General features: G+C 50.4%; 1 protein-coding gene across 3 annotated transcripts in view; it reads right to left on the bottom strand.

The window, feature by feature from the left end:
- The window catches only part of ACACB (acetyl-CoA carboxylase beta), a 98,894-nt gene that overhangs the window by 40,587 nt on the left and 35,283 nt on the right, over positions 1-23,024 (bottom strand). For all 3 annotated transcript variants that reach the window (XM_042909646.1, XM_042909644.1, XM_042909645.1), the window contains exons 11-23: positions 20,555-20,716; positions 19,038-19,201; positions 17,159-17,309; positions 16,957-17,060; positions 15,618-15,699; positions 13,132-13,277; positions 11,815-11,965; positions 9,684-9,818; positions 8,207-8,353; positions 6,711-6,899; positions 4,747-4,847; positions 2,201-2,289; positions 1,997-2,121 (exon numbers count right to left, since the gene is read on the bottom strand). In XM_042909646.1, coding sequence (XP_042765580.1) covers positions 1,997-2,121; positions 2,201-2,289; positions 4,747-4,847; positions 6,711-6,899; positions 8,207-8,353; positions 9,684-9,818; positions 11,815-11,965; positions 13,132-13,277; positions 15,618-15,699; positions 16,957-17,060; positions 17,159-17,309; positions 19,038-19,201; positions 20,555-20,716 — 1,746 coding nt within the window. The remainder of the gene's footprint in view (positions 1-1,996; positions 2,122-2,200; positions 2,290-4,746; positions 4,848-6,710; positions 6,900-8,206; positions 8,354-9,683; positions 9,819-11,814; positions 11,966-13,131; positions 13,278-15,617; positions 15,700-16,956; positions 17,061-17,158; positions 17,310-19,037; positions 19,202-20,554; positions 20,717-23,024) is intronic.

Genomic DNA, 23,024 nt, shown 5'->3' with positions numbered 1-23,024 from the left:
CACCCCTGGCTTCCGAATGGCGAGGGGATGGTAACACGTGACAGGCAGACCTTCGGACCTAAGTTCCCAATCCTGTACTTATGGGCCGCACACTGGGAAGCTCTCCCTCCAAACATAATTTGGAAGAATTGCCAAAACTACACAAGAAATGAGGGTCGGTATATGGAAAACCCCTATAATGATGATCCAGTTCCACCGGCTGCTCAACTTTGACCGTATGGCCACACCTGCTTTTTCTCCAGCATGCATACACGTGTGTGCACACATACGCTTTCGTTTTTGAAAGTCAGTTACAGACCCCATGATCCCTCCCGGTAAGAATACACCTCCTTGTGGGGCGCCTGGGTGGCTCAGTCAGGTGGGCATCGGACGACAGCTCAGGTCACGATCTCACAGTTCACGAGTGTGAGCCCTGCATCAGGCTCTCCTGATAACGCAGACCCTGCTTGGGATTCTCTCTCTCCCTCTCTCTCTGCCTTCCTCCCCGCAAAATAAATAAACGTTAAGAAAAAAAAAATGTACCTCCTTGAGAAAAAAGATCTCCTAGCTAACGAAAGAACCTTCATTGAAACATCCAAGAAATTAAACATTAAACTGATAATATTATATAATACGCAGCCCACGAGGAAGTTTCGCACCGGGGATAGCTTTCAGAAAGTACTGATGCCTGGGCCACATCCCCAGAAAGCCGGATTTAACTGACCAGGGGTGAGGCCAGGGTGTCTGTATTTTTTAAAAGTCCCCCTACACCTACCCCAGGAGGTTCTCATGTGCAGCTAGGATTAAGAGATCCTCATGCCGCACTAGGAGATTTCAAAATGATTCTTTACAAAAATGTCAGTATTTCTGAATCCATCTTGCTAGGGTGTTAACTATCCTATAAGCCCAGGCCCAAATTTGGCCCACCGCCCATTTTTGTAAATAAAGTGGGTTTTTAAAAATTTGTTTTAATGTTTATTTATTTTTGAGAGAGAGAGAGAGAGAGAGAGAGAGAGCGTGAGCAGGGGAGGGGCAAATAGAGAGAGGGAGACACAGAATCCGAAACAGGCTCCAGGCTCTGAGCTGTCAGCACAGAGCCCGACGCGGGGCTCGAACCCACGAACCGTGAGACCATGACCTGAGCCAAAGTCAGACGCTTAATGGACTGCGCTACCCAGGTGCCCCACAAATAAAGTTTATACGTTCACTTATATACTGACCATGGCTTCTTTCACGCTACAACAGCAGAACTGAACGGTTGCAACACGGGCTGCATGGTTCTTAAGACCAAAACATTTACTATCTTTACAAAAAAGAAAAAAAAAAATCTGTCGGCGCCTTCTTGCTAAAACCAAGTCCAGATCTCCTAGTATCTGCTGACCCTGCGTCTTCCAAGTGAGTCGGGTCAGAGACCATATCAAGGGAAGAGATCGCGAACTATAAAGGATGCTAATTACCATCTGGTAGGAAGAGAAATAAGAACGAGGAAATTCCGTGCTTCTCCAAGAAGGCAAAACCAAAGTCCTACCAGACTCAGAATCCAATAGCCCCTAATAACTCATGACTCCGGTGGGGGGGGGGGGGGCGGGGGGCAGGCTCTGGGTTCCAATCCCAGCTCTGCATTTAGCAGCTGTGTGCCCTTGGCAAAGTGACTTCACCTCCTTGTGCTCTGCCAGAGCGGGAGTGAACACAGTACGCACCTTCCGGGCTTGCTCAGGTCAACGAGCCGGTTTTTGAAAAGCACGTGAGGAGTGCCCGGCACGTAGGAGGCGCTCCGTGAGCGTCAGTCGCGATTGCACCCAGGGGCGGCTGCATCCCACCCGCGCCGCCTGGTTTTATAAACAAAGTCTTATTGGGACACAGCCGTGTCCATTTGCAGGCCTTGACGTTGCACAAGGTCAGGACAGAGGCTGCACGGCCAGCAAAAGCTAAAATATTTCTACCCCAGCCCTTTCCAGAATGTCTGTGGACCCCGAGCTACTCCCGCTGTGGGTACAGGGTGCCCCGTCCTGCTTACGATCAACATGATCACCAGCTGGTTCTTCTTGGCCACCTGCGCGTGGGAAAAGATGCAGTCCAGCACCTGGGACATGTTTGGCTTCAGCTGCTCCCTGAGGTTGATCACACACTTGTCGTAGTGAGCTAGAGGGAGACAACAGGGGTGAGGCTCAGGGCCCCCCCACCCTGTGGGCTTGTCACCAGCGCTGGCGGCGACACTTGCCTTGTTGGAAATGGTGTTCCACGCGTAAATATCTTCTCAGGAGATCCAACACCACTGCCTTCATGTAGCCGCGGGTCCCGCTGCGGTACCTGGGGAGGCAGGGGAGGCTGCTTGAGCCGTCAGCCCTACTTCCTAGAGTGCCTGGGTCTACAGCCGGGGCTTTTAGGACTTCCAAAAGGAGAAAACGGTAATAAAGTATCTGGAGGCTGCACTCCCCGATCCTCAAGCCGGGGAGGGTCGTGGGAGTCGGTTCATTCGCACTGACTCTGCAGGCCAAAGACAGCAGTGACTTGCCCAAGTTCTGACCCCAAGCCAGAGTCCGAGCCTGAGCCTTTGGATGGCACCTGCCCATCCCCAGAGAGAAGAGACAGGGTCAGCCTTGCATGCACAGTTGAAAACCAAAATGACTGACCACCATAGGCATAAAGGCAGCTTGAAAAATAAGTAAATGAAACTTGAGAGACATTGATCGATAGATCCTTATGTAAATTTCACTTCCCTTTTATTATTTTTTAAAATGTCTGTTTATTTTTGAGAGAAAGAGAGCAGGAAAGGGGGAGAGAGAGGAGAGAGAGAGAATCCCAAGCAGACTCTGCACTGTTAGCACAGAGCCCAACACAGGGCTCGAACCCACAAACCATGAGATCATGACCTGAGCCGAGATCAAGGGTTAGACACTTTAACCAAATGAGACATCCAGACACCCCTCACTTCTCTTTTAAAAACCAAATTTTAACCTGGATGTTCCCTAAAACATTTTCTCTTCTAAATCATTTCTGCACATAGGGAACAGAATCCCTTAAGAGATGCGACACTGAGTTTTAAGGGCGTTGAGACCAGTTTAACCCCAGCGTCACTTAAATGACAACAAAAGAAAGAACCCAAAACATGCACTTATTCAAATGTGATTTTTTTTTTTTTGGATGTTTATTTTTGAGAGAGAGAAAGAGTGCAAGCGGGGAGGGGCAGAGAGAGAGAGAGAGAGGTGGAGACACAGAATCCGAAGCAGGCTCCAGGCTCCAAGCTGTCAGCACAGAGCCCAATACGGGCTTGAACTCAAGACCCATGAGATCGTGACCTGAACTGAACCGACTGAGCCACCAAGGGGCCCCATTTTCCTTTCTTTTCTTTCTTTCTTTCTTTCTTTCTTTCTTTCTTTCTTTCTTTCTTCTTCCTTCCTTTTTTTTAAAATCAAATGTAATTTATATATATACATATATATGTATGTATGTGTGTGTGTATATATATGTATATATATATACATATATATGCATATATATGTGTATATATATATATATACATATATATATACACACACACACACACATATACATAGAACAGAGCTTTGAGGGGTGCCTGGCTGACTCAGCTGGTAAAGCATATGACTCTGGATCTCAGGGTTGTGAGCCCCACGTTGGGTGTAGAGATTACCTAAATAAATAAATAAAATTAAAAAAAAAACAAACAAAAAACAGAGCTTTGCTACTTATGTTTAACACAGAAAAACCTGCCAGGGAATTTAGCTAACTTAACATTTGTTCATTTTCTTCTAGGTGTTTCTCTGAAGCGAAAGGGTGGGTTTAAAGTTAGCGGTCAAAGTGTTCTGGGGGAGGGTCTCCCCTCCTAGCGCTTGGCTGTGAAACTCTCTTCTTGTGGGGGATCCAAAGATACCCTTTGTCAGGTCGATCCTCTATGAGCAGTCCGAGTCCCCATGAGCCGAAGAGCTCCCTGAAGAGAGGGGCAGCCTCCCAGGGTCCTACCTCTCTGTGCCTCCAGTAGTTTCCAGAAGGTGGTAAATGTGCACAGACTTCATCTCCTCTGGTTTAAAAATGTTTGGATTCTGTCCTTACATGCAAAGCTTTCCTGCGACACAGTTTTCACACAACATGGCCATTCTTCCTGTCATTAGAATAGTTCTTGCTGCTCAATAGCTCCTCAAAATACAAATTCTTGGGGCACCTGTGTGGCTCAGTCAGTTAAGCATCTGACTTCGGCTCACGTCATGTTCTCACGGTTTGTGAGTTCGAGCCCCGTATCGGGCTCTGGGCTGACGGCTCAGAGCCTGGAGCCTGCTTCGGATTCTGTGTCTCCCTCTCTCTCTGCCCCTCCCCTGCTCATGTGTGCTCTCTCTCTCTCTCGAAAATAAATAAACATTCAAAACAAAACATAGCTGAAAAAATCTTCATCATCTCTCCTCTGCAATGATTTCAAAACGACAACAATAATGGGTATAGTCCTTTATAAAGCCAACAAAACCACTGTATCCCACTGTCATATAGTCAAAGCTCCCCTGAGTATGTGCCACGTGTCATCAGCCCTTTACAAAACTTAATCCACTTGTAACTCAGGATGACTTACTGTGCGTGAAGTGTCTTAAGTCCTATTTTACAACTTGGTGAACTGAGATCACAGGAGAAAAGGGTCTTGCTTGGAGTTTCTAGGGTTAGGAATAGGTAACCCCATGGGCTGGGTCTTAGCTTCAGAGAGCCCCAGAGTGCCACGTTCGTGTGGTGACAACTACACCCCATGGGGGGCCCGGGACTCACCTCTGGACCAGCTGCACGATGCTCTGGGTGTTCATGAAGAACACCTCCCGGTCAGCCTTCCGCTGCAGGGTGGCCGCGTGGCAGTCCAGGATAGTGGCTATCTAGAAGGGCAGACAGGATAGGTCTGACCACTCATCACCATACGATCCGGTCACCTCCAGAAGTCACCAGAAGGACCCACCGTGGGATTCCATGGAGGACCCATTCAAGGCTCATTCAAAAATCGAAAATTTCTTGGGTCACCTGCATGGCTCAGTCAGTTGAGCGTCCGACTTCAGCTCAGGTCATGATCTCACGGTTCGTGGGTTCAAGCCCCACGTCGGGCTCTGTGCTGACAGCTCGGAGCCTGGAGCCTGCTTCGGATTCTGTGTCTCCCTCTCTCTCTCTGTCCCTCCCCTGCTCACCCTCCCTCCCTCCCTCCCTCTCTCCCTCTCTGTCTCAAAAGTGAATAAACATTAAAAAACATTTTTAAAAATTAAAAATTTCAGCTCCAAAGCTCTCTGGCCACCAGCTGTTTGTCCCTCTCAACACATGGCTGGAGGAATTCAAGAGCTTAGAAATGACAACAATCCCGTAAAGACACGTGTATTATTCTTCTCCACAAATATGAGTGGTCTGGAAAAAGGGAAGGGAATTTTCAACCCCAGGGAAAATGAAGGTGCTGGGGGGGGGGTGTCTTGTTTTTATAACTAGATTTATTGGTATTATCATACTGCTTTTGGCAACAAAAATTGTTTTTAATGAAAAAGTCTACACTAACAACAAATTCCTAAAAGGTCCAAATGCATACTTTTCTCAACTGGGGTTCTTTAGAGTTGTGTTTTGGTTATTTTTCAGTCGAGATATCATTCACATACCACGGTATGTCTCCCATTCATTTTCTTTTTATTTTTTTAACGTTTATTTATTTTTGAGAGAGCACGAGCAGGGGAGGGGCAGAGAGAGAGGGAGACACAGAATCCAAAGCAGGCTCCAGGCTCTGAGCTGTCAGCACAGAGCTCGGTGTGGGGCTCAAACTCACGAACCACAAGATCATGACCTGAGCCGAAGCCGGACGCTTAACCGAATGAGCCACCGGGCGCCTCTCTCCCCCGCCCTGAAATCAGTATGCACCTAATTCAGCATTTCTCAGTCCATTCAAAGTTGTGCAACCATTTGCCACTATCTAGTTTGAGAGCATTTTCATCGTCCCAGAAAGCAACCCGATAAGCATTTAAAAATGTCTGGATCCCCCTCCCCCAGCCCTTGGCAACCCCTAATCCACTTTCTGTCTCCAGGGATTTGCTTTTTCTATGGAATCATGCAACAGGTGGTCTTTGGTGGCTTCTTTCACTCAGCCTGTTCCAGTATAAATCCATAGTAGATCCCTTTTGGTGGAATCTATTCCAACCTCTGGAGTGGCTGACCCCTAGCTCCCCAAATCACGAACATGTGGGTGGGGGAACAGTGATGGTATGAATCCCTTCTAATGAGACACGGGCAGGTTCTTCCAAAAGCAAATTGCCTTTAAAATGCTTGATAAAAGCAAAAAAAAAAAAAAAAAAAAAAAAAAAAAATCAGGCCAACATAGTATTATTAGAGATATTTTATACGACCCTGGAAGGCTTTCCATCACGTAAAAATATTATATACACATCTAGTCCCAAGACGATCGCCTTACAGACACCAGAGGAAAGTCAAAGCTACAGTCTTGCAAGAAAAACCCACAACTGCCTCTCTTTCAGCCAGGTCAGGTGTGGAAAATGCTCCCTGCATTTGTAGCAACCGCTCACTCCTATTCTGAATCTGAGTTCTATAGAGTGAGGCCCCTGTGTTCATCTGAACAGTTGTTGCTTTGGAGAAAATGGTGGGGTTAGCCCCCAACACCGTGCGTGCTCGATCAGAGGCCACGGTGACCGGGAATTGAGTTCCCGAGTGGCACCCGGGGGTCCCCTGGTGGGGCCGGGTGGGGGGCGTGTACGTACCTGCTGGCTGGGGAACTGGCACAGCACCGAGGTGATGTTGCTGGCATACTGAGCCATCACCCTGCGGACCGACTTCTCCACGGGGGCGGGGATGCGGCCCGACACGCTGGTCATGATCTCCTGCAGCTCCAGCAGCGGCAGGGACGGGTGCCGCAGGGTCGTCATGAGTTTCTGCACCCACTCCTTCAGCTGAAGCGGGGACCACGGCGTCAGCCTGAGGCCCTGCGGGTCCTTGGGCAACACCACCCTCCACGAGGCACGCGACATGCACCACCCAGGTCCTGTACTCGAGGAGCCCAAGAGCTAGACGCGGCAGCCTCTAGAACAGTCCCGAGCGGAATGGCCCCCTGACCACAAGGGGAATACTCAGTTTCCCTGCACTCCCCTCTCCATGCATCCGCCAGCCTGGCGTGAGGATATTACACAAGGCCACACGAAGAGCTCACATCCGAGGACGCTTGCTCAGTGCCAGGCACTGCGCTAAAACTTTCATTTGTACCTTCCCCCCCGATCCTCAGAAATAACCCTAGAAAGTAGGGATAATCATTATTCCCATTTTATAGTTGAGAAACCTGAAACAGAGAGGCTGACTGAGTTACCCAAAGTCACCCAGCTAGTGAGAAGCAAACTCGGGCCATCAAGCTCCCGAGATGCTTAACAGCGACACGAGGCTGCTTCCAGGGGTCCCAGCAGCCGAAATGTTGACAGTCTCTGAGTGAGAAGGATAAGAGTGCTGCCACCACAGGGGTCGGGCGGTTTAAAACTGAAAGAATGCACACGCTGGCAAGTGCAAAGGCTAAAGAAGTGTGGCCGTCACGGCGATCACAATTAGACAACACAGCACGGGAGTTAAGAGCACAGACCCTGAAGACAGATGGCCAGTGTTCAAATCCAACCTGATCTTTTTCACGGATGAAACGGGACAAGTTTCTTAGCCTCTCTGTGTCCCAGTTTCCTTACCTGTAAGGTGGAAATAATATCATACTGGCCATAAATACCACCGCACAGTCACCACCACTAAGAGATAGAAGGTGACGCACGATGTTATTACTAGTGATGATGAATTTAGCATCGTGGGTCTTGCGCAGAAGCCTGCAAGTGTGAAAACTCATTTCTCTACAGAGTAAGTAGGCAACGGACCCCTGGAATGATGAACAACGAACAGAGCGTGTCTCTGACCAAAGCGCCTTCCTTGCTCTCTAAGAGGGGACCCACGCGGACTCCTTTCCTCACGCACAGCTTGAACACTCTCCGGGATGCAACGAACTGAACCACAAAAAACCAATACAGCTTTCGCAACAGTATGGAAGCAAAGAGAAACGTACACCCGTGTTTACAATCAAAGTGAGGAAGTCCTTTGTAAAAACGGAGGACTAGCCGTTTTCCCATTCCTTACTTCAGTAAAGACCTCGGATCTGATGGTTTAAACCCTCGTGGCTCTTCACAGACCTGCACACACGTGCAGACTACATACCCATCCTTCGCACATGACCTACCTTTGTGCTAAAAATAGGCTCTGGCAGACAGTAGCCATTCATGACGTTGGTCAGGTTTTCCAGGACGTTGTGGAAAACCTGGTGTAGTTTCTCTCCGATGATGGGCAGAGTTTGCTGGGAAGGGAGCTCTCCTGTGAATGGCTCGGCCTGACGAGACACAGCAAGAACCAGAGGTCAAGGACACCTGCCTCCCGAGTGAGACAAGATAAAAACGAGGGGCGAGGCAGATCTACCAATACACAATATAATTAGGATGAAGCCTGAGGAAGAAAGAACGAAAAAACCCAGAAGACATCGTACTGGAAAGTCACAATTGCTACATTCACACCCCGATGCTGGCTTCCCAAATCTCCCCCATCGCAAATGCCGTGATCCGTGATCCGTTGTCAGGTGCCCCCGGTGATTCTGGAGGAGATTAGGTTCTTTTGTTTTACTTTGCTTTCTAATCACGACTATCTATTTTCCCTATTTATTTTCAGTCTTTATCCAATCCCAGACATAAACACCTAGCCGGATGAAAACTTAACGAAACTCTCATGCCAATGTCCCAGCTTTTTGTAAATCACAAACATTTAGCCTTGGAGAACCAAAAAACAAAAAGCTCCCCCCAAGGGTTCACCCTGACCTCACACGGCCATTCATTTAGTCATTCGTTCTACAAATGTCCACTGACTGCCTACTTCGTGCAGCCCTGGGGCCCAGGAGGTTTGGGACGTGCTGTTCTGCTGGCCTGGAACCCTCAGCTTCCTGCCCCTTCCGCTGCCCCACCCCTGTGGGCTCCTCTTGTCCTTTGAGATTAACCAGAGGGTTTCGTTCTGCATAGTCTGGGGCTGGTTCTCCAGCTGGGCCCCCACAGCGGGGGCCAAGGGCAGTCCCTCTTCCTGCACTTATGGAGCTGAGCGACACTAATATAAGGCGGTAAGAGGAAAACTGGGTGCAAGGTATATAGAAACTCTCTGTACTATCTTGCCAAAATTTTCTGTGAATATAAAACTAAAAAAATCTATTAAACATTTTTAAAAGGTGGTCCAGAAAGGCCTCACTGCGGGGGGTTGGGGGGGGGGGTTCAGGGATGACGCTCGAATAAATGTTTACAAGAGGTAAGAGGGTAAGCACTGAAAACATCTGGGGGAAGGTTCTTCTGGGCAAAGGGGGCAGGTTCTAAGTGGAAGATCCTGGCGTGTTTGATTAAATGAGGGGGAGAAGAAAAGTGGGTGAAGCCAGAGAAGACAGTGGGGGGAAGAAAAAGCCAGTGGGGGACAACTCAGTTGGGGTCTTGTAGGAAGAACCTGAGTTTGACCCTGAGCCAGATGCGGAGCTGATGGGAGGGGTAGGAGCAGAGGCAGGCAGGCTTCTGTGCCCGTCATGCCGCTGCCGGGGGCCCACAGGGGCAGGACAAGAGTCAGGAGTCTTAAGCCAGCTCGGCTCCCTGAACGGGCAGAGCCAGCCAGGGTGGCTGTGCCGGGGTGCAACATACCGGGCGTACTTTGGAAGGGTCATCGAGCTCCAGCTTGGCCACCACACAGCCTGCTTCCAGCACAGCCCCCGCACGCTTGATGTACTTCACCCGGCCGCTTTCCTGCACGTTCAGGGTCATGATCATCTTCATCACCTGTTTTGCAGAAGGAAGAGACGAGCTGAGCCCGCCAGGACTGGCTGTGTGTGCGTGTGTGACAGCTAGAGTCCCCCAGAACCAGTTTTCTGGAGCAGGTCCTTGGCCATTTAAATAGAACGACTCCCTGAGCAGAGTTCATGTGTAAAGGATGGAGGGAACTGGTATTTGCCAGAAGCCTGCTGTGTGCTAGGCTCAGTGCTGTTCGTGAATTATCTCCATCTGCTAAAGGCAGCTGGGAAGGCAGGTGTTTATTGTACCCATTTTACAGGCACGGAAACTGCTTTTTGTAATTTCTTTTTTCTTTTTTTTTTCTTTTAAGTTTACTTACTTCCTTTTGAGAGAGAGAGAGAGAGAGAGAGAGAGAGAGAGAGAGAGAGAGAGAATCCCAAGCAGGCTCCACACTGCCAGCGCAAAACCCGATGCGGGGCTCAAACCTGAGCCAAAATCAAGAGTTGGATGCTTAATCGACTGAGCCACCCAGGTGCCCCAGAAACTGATTTTATTTGTGATGTAAAGCCTCTCTCTTAGAAATACAGTTAAATCATTTTGGGGGGGGGGGGGGATTAACAAACATATTCTGAAAACATGGTGTATTTTGTGACCGGCTCCTTTCTTTTTTTCTTTTAATTTTTTTTTTTAACGTTTTATTTTTGAGACAGAGAAAGACAGAGCATGAACGGGGGAGGGGCAGAGAGAGAGGGAGACACAGAATCAGAAGCAGGCTCCAGGCTCTGAGCCATCAGCCCAGAGCCCGACGTGGGGCTCGAACTCACGGACCGTGAGATCGTGACCTGAGCTGAAGTCGGACGCTTAACCGACTGAGCCACCCAGGCGCCCCTAGTGACCGGCTCCTCTCTTAAAATCAGTGAGAAAACCCTCTGGGGAACACTTGGTGGCAAGAAGAACATGCTCCCAGCACAGTCACCAGCCCCTTTGACTGGCCTGACGGTCTGCCAACACAGACACGATGAGTTTTGCCACCGTGGCGTGGGCTGCAGGCAGCCGGCACTGTGACCCTTTAGGTCAGCAGCTCACAGCCTGGGCGCCCGAGACAGACCTGGGCTGGAGCCCAGCACCCCACCCATCGCTCCGTGACCTCTACCAGGTGCCTTGCCCTCTCTGAGCCTCACTCTCCTCAACCATAAAATGGAAGACAGCCACGCCTCACAGGCCTCTTGAGTAACCAGGATTACCCGAGAAGAGGAGCCTGGCACATGGTGGGAGGTCAGCAAGGACCACCTCCTACAGCCGCCGCATTTTCACTGCCATCATCGTATTATTTACCGTGGCAGCGTGGCATGGAGCCCAGGTGTGAACCCTAGCTAGCTCTGTGTGACCTTGAGTGAGTTCCTCGGCCTGCCTGGGCCCGTTTCTTCATGTGTCAAGTGGGAATCCTCTCTGTGCCCATCTCCTATGACTGTTGCCGGAAAGATTACAGAAGGTAATTAAAGACACGTAAAATGCCTACAGTAGCACCTGCCACAGGCAAGCACTTTATAAGTATTGGCTTACGGCTTGTTAAATCATCACCGTCATTATTATTAATCAGTTCTTGGGGCACCTGGGTGGCTCAGTCAGTTAGACGTCTGACTCTTGACTTCAGCTCAGGTCATGAGCTCACAGTTCGTGAGTTTGAGCCCCGCATCGGGCTCTGCGCTGGCAGCGTGGAACCTGCTTGGGATTCTCTCTCTCCCTTTCTTCTCTGTCCCTCTCTCACTTGTTCTCCTGTCCTTCTCTCAAAATAAGTAAAAATAAGCTTGAAAAAAAAAATCAGTTCTCACTCGTTCCTGCAGAGTGTACATTTTGGAGGTTTTCCCTTTGAACACTGCAGAGAATTTGGGCTGAACCCCACATACTGGCTCTCTGAGGAGTCAGCAGGTGGCAGCCCAGGGGAGAGGTGCAGACTGGATGATGGCAGATGGTCCTCCCTTGGGGAGTGGGGGGAGGGGAGACCCGGCTGCAGCCTCACCCCAGGGGCGGGCTCTGTGCTCACCTCCATCTCCGCGTAGCTGCTCCCAGCCTCGACGTGGCCCCCGTCCTCCACCGTGTACTGTATTAGCTTCCCGGCCGAAGGGGACCTCAGGACCGTGGGATCGTTCTCCTTCTCAAACACACAGGTCTTGTTGCCAATGGTAACACGGTAACTGGGAGGGAGAACGGGCGGGCAGGCGGGTAGATGGGGAGGACCATCCACCCCGCACGCCCAAGTCAGGCTTTGGTCGGTATCTCCCCCTCCCTAGAGGCAGCCATGAGCATGACCCTGCACGTGGTCTGTTGGACTCCAACTTTCCCAAATGCTAGCCTTTGACGGTTACGGCAGAGATAACTGGGAATGAAGCGGGTGAGCAAAAGGTGTGACCCTTTTCTGGCTGAAAACAAGTCCCTTTTACTGATAGAATTCTAACAGGCACAGAGAACGCAATCAATATTATTCGATACATAGTTACCAATGGTAAGTCTTCGCCTTATCACCGAACTGGGGAGAGTATGCCCCCGGGGGGAGCCTATAATAACCTTGAACATTCCTGGCAGACAGAACATGGCTTAAAAAGAGGTAATAAAATAGTGCTCTGGCTGGGGCGAATCCAGTCTGCCTTCTTCCAAAACTTCGAAGGTTGGGAAGGGAGACAACTCTCTAAGCGGAGCTTTCGCAGGCACTGGGCCTGACTCCCCTCGGCTGGAGCGGGAGAGGGGGTCGGTACCGCCTGCTCGTCAGGGCTGGTCCGCATTTCATTGTATGAGCTCAGTGTGGTCAGCTGCATCAGAATAGGAGGGTCTTTGGGTCTATCTCGTGATGCCCCCCTGCTACGTGCTTTCTGGGTCTCCTTCCTGTATTTCACCCACTCAGGTGCACAGAGACCTTTCCTGCCACTTCTGCTTGTTTAATGGGTCACATTCGCCAACAGGCTCCATGGGTCGTGACCACGGTCTCATCCCAGCACCTAGCTCCGTGCCTGGTACGAGGAGCCGTTGCCCTAACTGGACGGCTGTTTCTCCTCCAAGCCTGCGCTCAGCCCGGTGTGGGCACCGCAGCTCAGACAAGGGGCAGCTGACACACTGTCGCACACCTCGCAGGCCACGGAGCTGGGAGTCACATCCCATCCGGCTCTGAACCCCACTATGTCACTAGAAACGGGCCTCCTGGGAGCCTCCCCCCAGATGTCTGCCAGTTGGTGGTTTTCCAGCCAAGAGATTAACCTCTCCATGGGCCCCAGAATTTACTGGAAACGGTACTTTATCGAAGACTCCTGGGCTGCACACAGCTGGCTTTGTATTTTCAACCCGCGGCTCTGTGTACCCCGCCATGTACCTGTCAACCTCTTCTTTCATGTAGGTGGTATAGCTGTTGCCATTGTAGGACAGCAGTAACCCACCGTCATTCAGCCGGTGGGCGTCGATCTCGATGTGACAGCCGTTCATGATGAGGACGAACATGGTCAGAGATTGCCGGGCCACCTGTAGGGACAGACTCAGTGTCCCTGCCCGAATTCAGGAGGCCCGCTTGTCCCTGGGTGCCAGGGCGCCACGAGCAAGGGCTAGGGTCCACAGTGGGAGTGCCACGGTGGACGTTTGCAATCTCTCCAGTCTCGGCCCTCATTCGCCCCCAGGGAGCCACTGCTGGAGCTGCAGAGTGGTGCCACACTTGTCCCCTGGGTGGCCTGATGGCCACTGGCTACAGGCGGAGTTCCAGCCTGGCCACATCCCCACCAATCGCTTGCCCTTCCGATTCCTGTCTTCAAGCATCAGCCCCCAAGCAGGGCCACCCTGAGTAGCAAAGAGATGGGGTGGGGGTCTCGCCGGGAGCGAGGCAGTCCTGGAGACTCCAGCAGTGACCAGGACTCTGTCCTCCTCAGACCCGGCTCTGCCCGGGGGCACACCAGACATTTGGGACACTCGAGAAAGGCACAGGTGGCCAGGCCCTGACCTCAGCTCTGTACTTCAACCGGACATACTAGCCTTCGGTTCGACGTGAGTGCTCTCTCTCAGAACACGAAACACCCTAAAGAGCCTTTGACCCGTAAAATATTCATGTGGAAACAAAAGGTATTAAGAAGTATAGGAATGTCTATTGCAACACTATTCGTGGCAACAGGAAGACTGAGAAAGTAGCCATCTAACGACCTTGCAATGGAATACTCTAGACCAGCACTGTCCAACATGGCCGCCCCTGGCTAGGCTGGCTATTTACATGTAAATTAATTTCACTTAAAAAAAAAAAGGAAAATTTAGTTCCTCGGCACTCAGTAGATACAGGTGGCCCCATACTGGACAGCACAGATACAGAACATTTGCCTTCCTACGGAAAGTTCTACTGGACAGCATTAGAGACAACAACCTGATATAAGAAACCTTGTTACTAACAGGGGAAAACATCATGCCGTAATAATATCAAAGCAGTAAAACAGTATTTGCACCATGATCTCAATGTGCAAAATCGATGCCTGAGGGGAAAAAAATTTTGAAGAGATTTGCTAAGACGTTAATAGGGATCGCCTCCCGGAGTCAGCACCTGAAGGGCTTGCTCTTTTGATGTTTTGTGCTTGCTTGAAATTTTTGACTTTTATGCAATAAGCATGTGCCATATTTAAAAATCACACTGGGGGAACCAGGGCCCCCAGAATAGCCAAGAAGCATGGAGGGGTAAAAAGTGGTTTTATAAGCACGCCCGCATGGATAACACGCTCGTTCGGCTGAACTAAACCTGAAAAACCCCAAAGTTGGAAGCGTAAAGTGCTCAGTGATCTTAAAGATAACAGAAAATAAATATTCTGCCTCAAAAGCTGACTCAAGTTCGGTTATCTTTTCCCTCCTTAAAGGCCGCCTTAGCTTCTTGGGGACACTTTGGCCCTACAGGTCACCCCGACTCAGAACTAGGGCCTGACCCTGTGACCGCACATCTCAGAGACTCCCTGATAGTCTCTGCTGAATTGACCTCGGGTGTCCCAGCAAGGGTAACCGGATACTTCTGAAGGGACAGCCACCCCGAGTAACCTTCAGGAAAGCCCTGAAGGTGGGCCAGGGAGAGATTAGAAAGCCACACATTGACCTTCGGTGCAGAGCTGGCCTCACCAGCCCTGTGGAAAGGGACCCACACACTATGCCAGCTCAGCACAGGTCCTGCTCATGCTCTGTACTGGACTGGATATCATCCCCCCAAATTCATGTCCTTCCTGGCACCTCAGAATGTCAACCTGATTTGGAAATAGTGTCTTTGCAGGTGTAATTAGTTGAAAGAGGTCCTACCGGAGGAGGGTGGGCCCTAAATGCGATCTGACTGGTGATTTTCTGAGAAGAGACCCAATGCAGAAGGAAGACACTGTGAACACATACCCACATGCAAGGCGGTCATATGAAGCCAGGGGCATAGATCAGGGTGACAGTCTGTAGACCGGGGAATACCAAGGACCACCCACAACCATCAGAAGCTAGGAAAGCATGATGCAGATTCTTTCCTGGAGACTTCAGAGAAACAGGGCCCAGTGGACACCTCGATTTTAGACTCTGGCCTCCGGAGTGTGAGACATAACCTTTCTGTTGTCTCAAACCACCAGCTTACAGTACTTTGTTACTGTGGCCCCAGGACGCTAACACATGCTCCGTTGTACCTTGTGCCTATCGCTCAAGTCTGTGCATTCTGAAACCCAAAGGGCTTAGGTTTCAAGATCACAGGACTGCCTGGGGCGTCCCGGGACCCAAGCATGAGCAAGTCCACTCCGGGCATGGCTCACTGCAGAAATAAAAACTCCCACCAGCCTCCAGAGTGTTGGAGACATCCGAGAAACCCGGGGCCTTCACCTTGAGAATGTACTTAACACCATCATAAATTAATTCCACATCCACGATGTTCAGCAGAGAAGCGGCAGGAAGGACCTGGCCCCTGAAAGAGAAGACAGACTCACGGTCGGCTGTGGGAATGAACGAGAACTCTGCAGCCGTCCTCTGGATTTGAACCAATCACTCAGCTCTTTGCCCTGCCTAAGCATCAACCCACCTGACTGTACTAAAAAAGCTAAAACTGATGAAAAGGCAAGGAAACTGACATTCCTCAGGACTTAAGGAAACAGCACTTACTCAAGGATGAGAAATTTCCAGAGGGCTTCCCAGGAAGCAAAATTCATAATGCTTGTTCTTGGAAAAACTCCCCATGTGGGAATCCTGCCACCTGCTTATGAAAGAAACTGGGTGCACGCACTGAGATTCTATTACTGTTCAAAAGCATGATAACCAAGCGCTAAAATCTATTCTCTTTTTAAATTTTTTTTTGTAGTTTCATTTGCCTATCACAATGTTTCTCCACGAGGGGTGACTTCAGCCTCTACTCTAGGACATTTGGCAATGTCTAGAGATGTCTTTGATTGTCATGGCTTCTGGCGGAGTGAGGGGGTGGGAGGACACTGGGGATAGAGGGCCAGGGATGCTGCTAACTTCCCACAGTGCACAGGACAGCCCTTGCAATAAAAAATGAATCCGCAGTAAAAAATGAATCAGCTCAGGGGCGCCTGGGCGGCTCAGTCAGTCGAGCATCCGACTTCAGCTCAGGTCGTGATCTCACGGTTCATGAGTTTGAGCCCCGGATCGGGCTCTGTGCCAGCAGCTTGGAGCCTGGAGCCTGCTTCAGATTCTGCGTCTCCCTCACTCTCTGCCCCTCCGTGGCACGCACTCTGTCTCTCTCTCTCTCTCAAAAAATAAACAAACATTAAAAAAAAAAAAAAAAAAAAGAACTCAAAACATCAAGGGTGCTGAAGCTGCGAAATCCTGGCCCATTCTAACAGTGAGCGACCTGGCCCCTTCCATTTCACTAGTCACCGTCTGATTCGGGTGAGGGACCGGAAAGAACATTTGTAGAGGTGACCTATACGCTGCTTTGCTTCTCAAATCCACCTTCTTTCTGAACTCAAGTATTATGACGTCGCTTGCACAAGTCAGCATGAAGAAGCACCCCTCTGTCTGCTGCCTTGAGGATCCCATCCCCAGCGACTCTCCTCCAGGGCAGACTCGGTTCAGGCGAGGAATTTCAGAGGCAAGCACGGAGGAGGGATTCCCTAACTGCCTGGGGGCTGGTCATCGCCTTCCTCACCACTAACGCACATCCCACGGGAGGGGGGGGGGGTGGAGAATTACCATCGTGCCCTACCTTTCCAGCGAGTGTAAGAAATCCGTCATGCAGGTTCTGAACATCACATCGGCCACGTTCAAGGCTCCACACACCACCCCAAGCATGATATCTGGCTTCTCAGCCTAGGAAAGACTCCGCGTTTCAGTGTCGGTGGTGACCGAGCCCACGAGGAGCCGGGGGCTCCACGACCCCGAGGGGAGAAGCATGCAGCCCCCCCCACCTGCACTTTCTCAGCGATGAGGTGATCCAACCACCCTGTGTCGATGTCATTGTTCTGGAAACGCTCGGTCTCCAGCAGGTTAATGAGATACTCCACGGTGGTCCTGAAGTCGCCCCGGATGGACAGCTCCTTCAAAGCCACCACCATGTTCCTTGAGGGGAAAGGCACATTGATTGTTTTCCAAATTAATATACCGGCCAACAGAGTTCCTGCGTGCTTCTCAGAGAGCCAGAATAGCACAGTTGAGAGAGGGGGGCCTGAGTCCAATGGCCCAGGTGTCAATCTCGGCTCCAGCATTTACTGGTCACTTGGGCAAAGGACTTAACCGCTCTGGGCTTCAGTTTCCTCATCTGGAAAATGGGGAGATAACTCTGACTTCCAACGGGTGCTTGAGGATTAAAGTGAGACAATCCATAGAGAGCACACAGTCACCGATAAAAAAAGGTCGGCTGCTACCAACAGGATTAATTACCGTGATGGTAATGATTATTAACCACGGCCAGTAGCTCTGCCTCTCTCCGGCCAGCCCTATTCAAATCCTCAGCACCCAGGGCAGCTGCTTTGCTGGGTATGCACGGGGTGGGCCTACGGACGGCCAACGCTGTCCCTCCACTGAGGGGGTGGCGGTCACCCATCCACCCGTGCCTGGTTGGTCACCACCTCCCATCTCCCAGAGGGGTGGCCTTCCCCCAAACAGGGCTCCAGTCCAAAGGGCTGACACCCCTACTCCCTATGAAATCACAGGGAGAGTGTTGGGCACCAGAGAAAGAGGTGGGATTAGAACAATTCTCTTCCCGGGAGGGAGCTTTGATATCTGACATTGGTGTCCCAGCGTGCATTCAGCAGGTGGAGCAAAGGGGCAAATCACAAGCCTAGTTCGGGGGGGACAGAAAATACACAAGATGCACTAAGATCAAATGAGGGCGTCAATAGTCTACGGAAGGTCAGCTGTGGCACTGGAATCTGCACGTACGAGACGAGCTACTGGGCTCAAGGGTGACCCACTTGTTCCAATTTGCTCAGGACACACCCAATTGTAGCAGTGAGAAATCCCAAATCCTAGGAAAGCCTCAGTCCTGGGGGAACTGGCACCCTTGAACCCCCCCGCCCCCGGCACCGGACTCTGGCGGCCATAAGAAATGCTGAAATTCTTCCCTCTGAATTCTGTTGAAATGGATACTGGTCATTCACAGCATGGGACACGCAAGCCACAGGCCGTTTGCATCGGCATGGGCTGGGATGGCTGGCCTTCCTCCTCCCCCTTCAATTTTACACCCAACGTGGGGCTCCAACTTAACAACATTGAGATCAAGAGTCACGTGCCATGCCGACTGAGCCAGCCAGGCACCCTGATTTTAATGCCTTTGAGACAGAATGACTGCAATGTCTTTGGGACTTTTCACTCTCAAGGACAGTTATTCATCCACACGAGAAGGTTTAATCACAACGTGAGCTGGTTTTTACCTCTCTGCGCTCGGGGCAAGGCAGGAGAAATTTTAAGATGTGGGTGTTTCGGGATTCGGGAGCCCCTTTGTCAAGGGGCGTTTCTCCAGGACCTACTTAAAAGGTTTGTATCTAAAGAAGTCCCACACGCATCTTTTTTTTTTTTTAAAGCTATAGTACTTGGCACCTTTTATATGCGACCTGTAATGATCCCAAGACCAAAATGGCCTTGGTGAGCTCACTGGCCTTTATGGATCTCGGACACAGGAAGAGGGCAGACTTCGCTCTTGGATTTTAGCAAAGGGTATTTGACACAGGGTCTGCTCGGTGATTCGCCTCCTTTATCTCCTGGTGCTGCTGCATCTGAAGCCACAGGCTAACTTTTAGTTTCCCGAAGAAAGGAGGGAAAGGAGGAGGGAAGGAGGGAGATACTGACGAAATGGCCTCTTCCCGGTTCTCTCCCCAGGAGAAGCAGTGCCCGAACTGGGAATCCGCAAATTCATGTAAGCCGCCAGTAGCAGCCACGCTGAAATAACCCCACACATTCTTGTTGCTGCGGAAATTCAGTTCCTGAACCGTTCCGGAGCTTGGCTTAAACCCCTGGAGCCCGGGCAGAAAAAGCAAAATGGGAAAAAAAAAAAAAAAATCGTCACTCCGGCCAAATGTGCATCAGAATTAAATCCTAGGAAAACCCAAGAACACCCATCACAACTAAAAGCTTAGAGTCATCAACAGAACATTGATATCTCCCATTGCGGGTGTGGGTGTATCTACCCTTGTCCACACGTCCGTGCGTGCAGGTAATCTCTACTTTAAAAAAGCTATAAAAATAAATAACCCAGTTGGATGGGCTGGGGCGGGGGGGGGGGGGGGCGGTGCGCGCGGAGGAAGTACAGATACGATATGGGTGAACGTTGCTCATGATGGAGTGGAATGAAAATACATTCTGATTTTATCAGCTTGACATTGTCAGTAATAAAAAGGTTTGAACTCTGGATTATGAAAATTCCAGCAGATAAAGAAATCTAACGCTAACACACACCGAATACACTTATTGGGGGGGTGGGGGATGGCCCATCCCATCCCCCTGAAAATAATTTTGGTAAGGGGGGAGGGGACATGGACCCTGGCTTGCCGTGGTCAGGGCTTCTGACGCGCATAATGGAGGCATCCGTTTGGGCACAGGTACCTGGAGGTGAGAGCTAGAGAATTTCAGGTGCCTGGGCTGTTTCCACACCTGGTTCTCCGCCCTCCCAGGCATCATCCCCCTGCAAACCTCCCATTTTCCTTACTCACCACCAGAGTCGGTCGTTTGCAGCCCAAGATGCCAAATGAATAGCGCTACCACACCTTACGATCCTTTCATTAAAAGGGGGGTGGGGGGAGACAAACCTCTTACCCCAGGTTTCTTGAGTGTAATCATGGAACAATCAGGCTGCGGTAAATTTTTATGGAGCTCATGTGACAATCAACCGTGAGCAACTACGTCAAGTGGGACAGATGCCAGCTGGCTGATTTTTAAGGCGCACGGAAGAACAAGTCGCAGAGGAACTCCTCACGGGGGATCAGACTCCATTTATGTTGTAGCAGAGAGTACGTGGGGCCAGAAAACCAAGGCCCCGGGTTCCAAGCCTGGCTGCTCATCCCCAAAACGGATGTGGCCTTTCGAGTCCAACAAGGGGGCCCGGCCGCGGCCTCAGCAGGTCCCAGGCACAAAACCCTACCTCAACCCGTTGAGCTGTAGGGCAGGGCGACAATGCCCGGTGGGGTAACCGTCATGTAAGTGACCAATGAGACGCATGAAGGGCTCACCCCCGATCAAACGGTGCGCCTCCCCGCGCCTGTCTGTACCCTGGGAAGCCTGGGCGTCTCGTCCGAGGCTAACGTCTGGGATGTGTCCCACACTGGGAGACTGGAGACGGCAGACGCGGGGTGGGGAACCTCCCAACTTGCCTCATCTGGGTTCTCGCTGGTGATTCTGGCCGCGATGACATGGCCTCGGGCGAGCGGAGGGTTAGAAGGAGTTTCAAATGAAATGGGTGTCACCCCCCATGGTGACTCTCCGTACAGAAGCCGGATATCCTTCAGCCGGTGCAACGGCACCCCCATGGCGATCTGGAAGGAAGAGATCCACGCCCCGTGAGCCTCAGCCCCACTGGAACCCCGGCCCCCAAACACCGAGCGCACTGCCACGGAGGAAGAGGCACAGTGAACGATTTCAGGGATACCGAGCACGTCCTGAGCGTGCAACACTGTGGCTGCGGTGGCGGGAGAAGCAAAGCAAGAAAAAGGCAAGAGGCTTGACTCCGCCCCCAGGGAGCAAACAGCGTCCCCTGAGGAAAAGCAGCCACTTTCGTAAAACCACCTCACGCCACCAGAACACCCGTGCGTCAAATAAAAGTTACAGACTCCGGGTGCCATCCGTGCAAGGGGAGATATAACGGCGGCCAGCTGCAGACTTAAAGGTTTTACTACTTTTAAAGTTTTTATTTATCCGTTTTGAGAGAGAGAGAGCAAGAGCCAGCAGGGGTGGGGGGAGGGTGACGGAGAGGGAGGGGACAGAGGATCCAAAGTGGGCTCTGTGCTGACAGCAGAGAGCCTGACCCGGGGCTGGAACTCATGAACCGTGAGATCACGCCCTGAGCCGAAGTCAGCCGCTTAACTGACTGCGCCACCCAGGGGCCCCGAGTTAAAGGTTTTAAAAGGACTCAGAGGAACCTGAGCCTGCAGAATGAGTATAAGACACAAATTTAACCTCCTGGGTCTTTCTGATGAGATGCACTAAGAAGGGCCCAACGCCCGCCTAGGTGGTAAATTGCCAAAACCCTTACGGGACTTTTCCACCAGGGAGAAGCCATCAGACAAATCCACACTGAGGGGCGTTCTGCCTGAACTCTTCTCAAACACCAACATGGAGAACAAAAAAGTATGTCTGAGGACAGAGGAGAGTCAAAAGTTGTGGCGGTGAAACAGAATGTGAGGTCCGGGAATGGATCCTGGGTTTTTAAAGTAAGCAAAAAAAATAGCCATAAAAAGAGATTACTGGAACAGAGGGGAAACTCTTAATGGTATTAGATTGTATAAATTTGTTGTTGTTTAAGTAGGCTCCACGCCCAACGCTGGGCTTGAACTCATGACCCTGAGATCAAGAGTCGATGCTCTACTGGCTGAGCCACTCAAGAGCCCCTATATTTTATCAATTTTTTAATTTTATACTTCTTAATTTTAGATAGTGTGGTGGCATCAGTGCTTTACCAAGCGTCATCATTTTATGGTGGTGTTGTGCCAGAATGATCTTTTTTTTTAGAATGATCTTATTCTTGGGAGTTCCTTTGACTCAAGGATTTAGAGGCAAAGTGCCATAAAGGTTCAAGTCAAAACATCACTCAAAAACATAAGCTGCGGGGCGCCTGGGTGGGTCAATTGGTTGCTTAACCAACTTCGGCTCAGGTCATGATCTCACGGTTCATCAGTTCAAGCCCCGCGTCGGGCTCTGCGCCGACAGCTCGGAGCCTGGAGCCTGCTTTGGATTCTGTCTCTCTCTCTCTCTCTCTCTCTCTCTCTCTCTCAAAGGTAAATAAAGCATTAAAAAAAAGTTAAGCTGAAAAAAATTAAACAGACACACAAATACAACACAAACATGGCAGAGACTAACAATTGGTGGACTGAGGGGTAGGGGGTGGGTGTTAATTGCACTGTCCTTGCAACATTCCTGAAATTTTCCAAACTACAAAAAAACAAAACACAAAAAACAAAACCCCACAAAATAGAAAAACAATAAAAATGCTGGTGGAGGGAGGAAGCAAGGAAAGAAAGGAAAGACACACATATTTTACAAATTTGAGTTCCCATTGGTGCAGGATTTCCTAACTGTGGGTCACAAGTTCTCAACGGGGGTGATACTGCCCCCCAAGGGGGCAAATATTTGCTCTTGGGGATGAAATCATCTTACTCTTTGTATGCGTAAGATGTGGATGTATCTACAGTAAAAACAGGTATATCTGTGATGTTAAAATTTCATAAGGGGAGGAATTAGGGGGAAAAGTATCTACAAAGACTCCTGAAGGGAGCTGTAATGAAAAAAAAAAGGCTGGGGGGCACCTGGGCGGCTCAGTCAGTTAAGCGTCCGATTTTGGCTCAGAGCATGATCTCGCGGTTCGTGAGTTCGAGCCCCACAATGGGCCCCACGCTCACGGTGCAGAGCCTGCTTGGGATTCTCTCTCTCTCTCTCTCTCTCTCTCCCTCTCCCTCTCCCTCTCCTTCTCTCTCTGGCCCTTTCGTGCTCTCTCTCTCAAAAATAAATAAACTTTTTTGAAAAGTTAAAAAAAAAAAAAAAAAAGGTTGAGACACACTTCTCTGGGAGGGACTATGAACGGGTACGGGGGGTCCGCAAATGCCCTGGAACTGTATAAAATAGTTTTTT

This window comes from Panthera leo, chromosome D3, assembly GCF_018350215.1.
Source record: "Panthera leo isolate Ple1 chromosome D3, P.leo_Ple1_pat1.1, whole genome shotgun sequence".
NCBI classification, from domain to species: Eukaryota; Metazoa; Chordata; class Mammalia; order Carnivora; family Felidae; genus Panthera; species Panthera leo.
The sequence above is the reverse complement of the archived record's forward strand: the minus strand, read 5'-3'. Positions and strand labels throughout refer to the sequence as shown.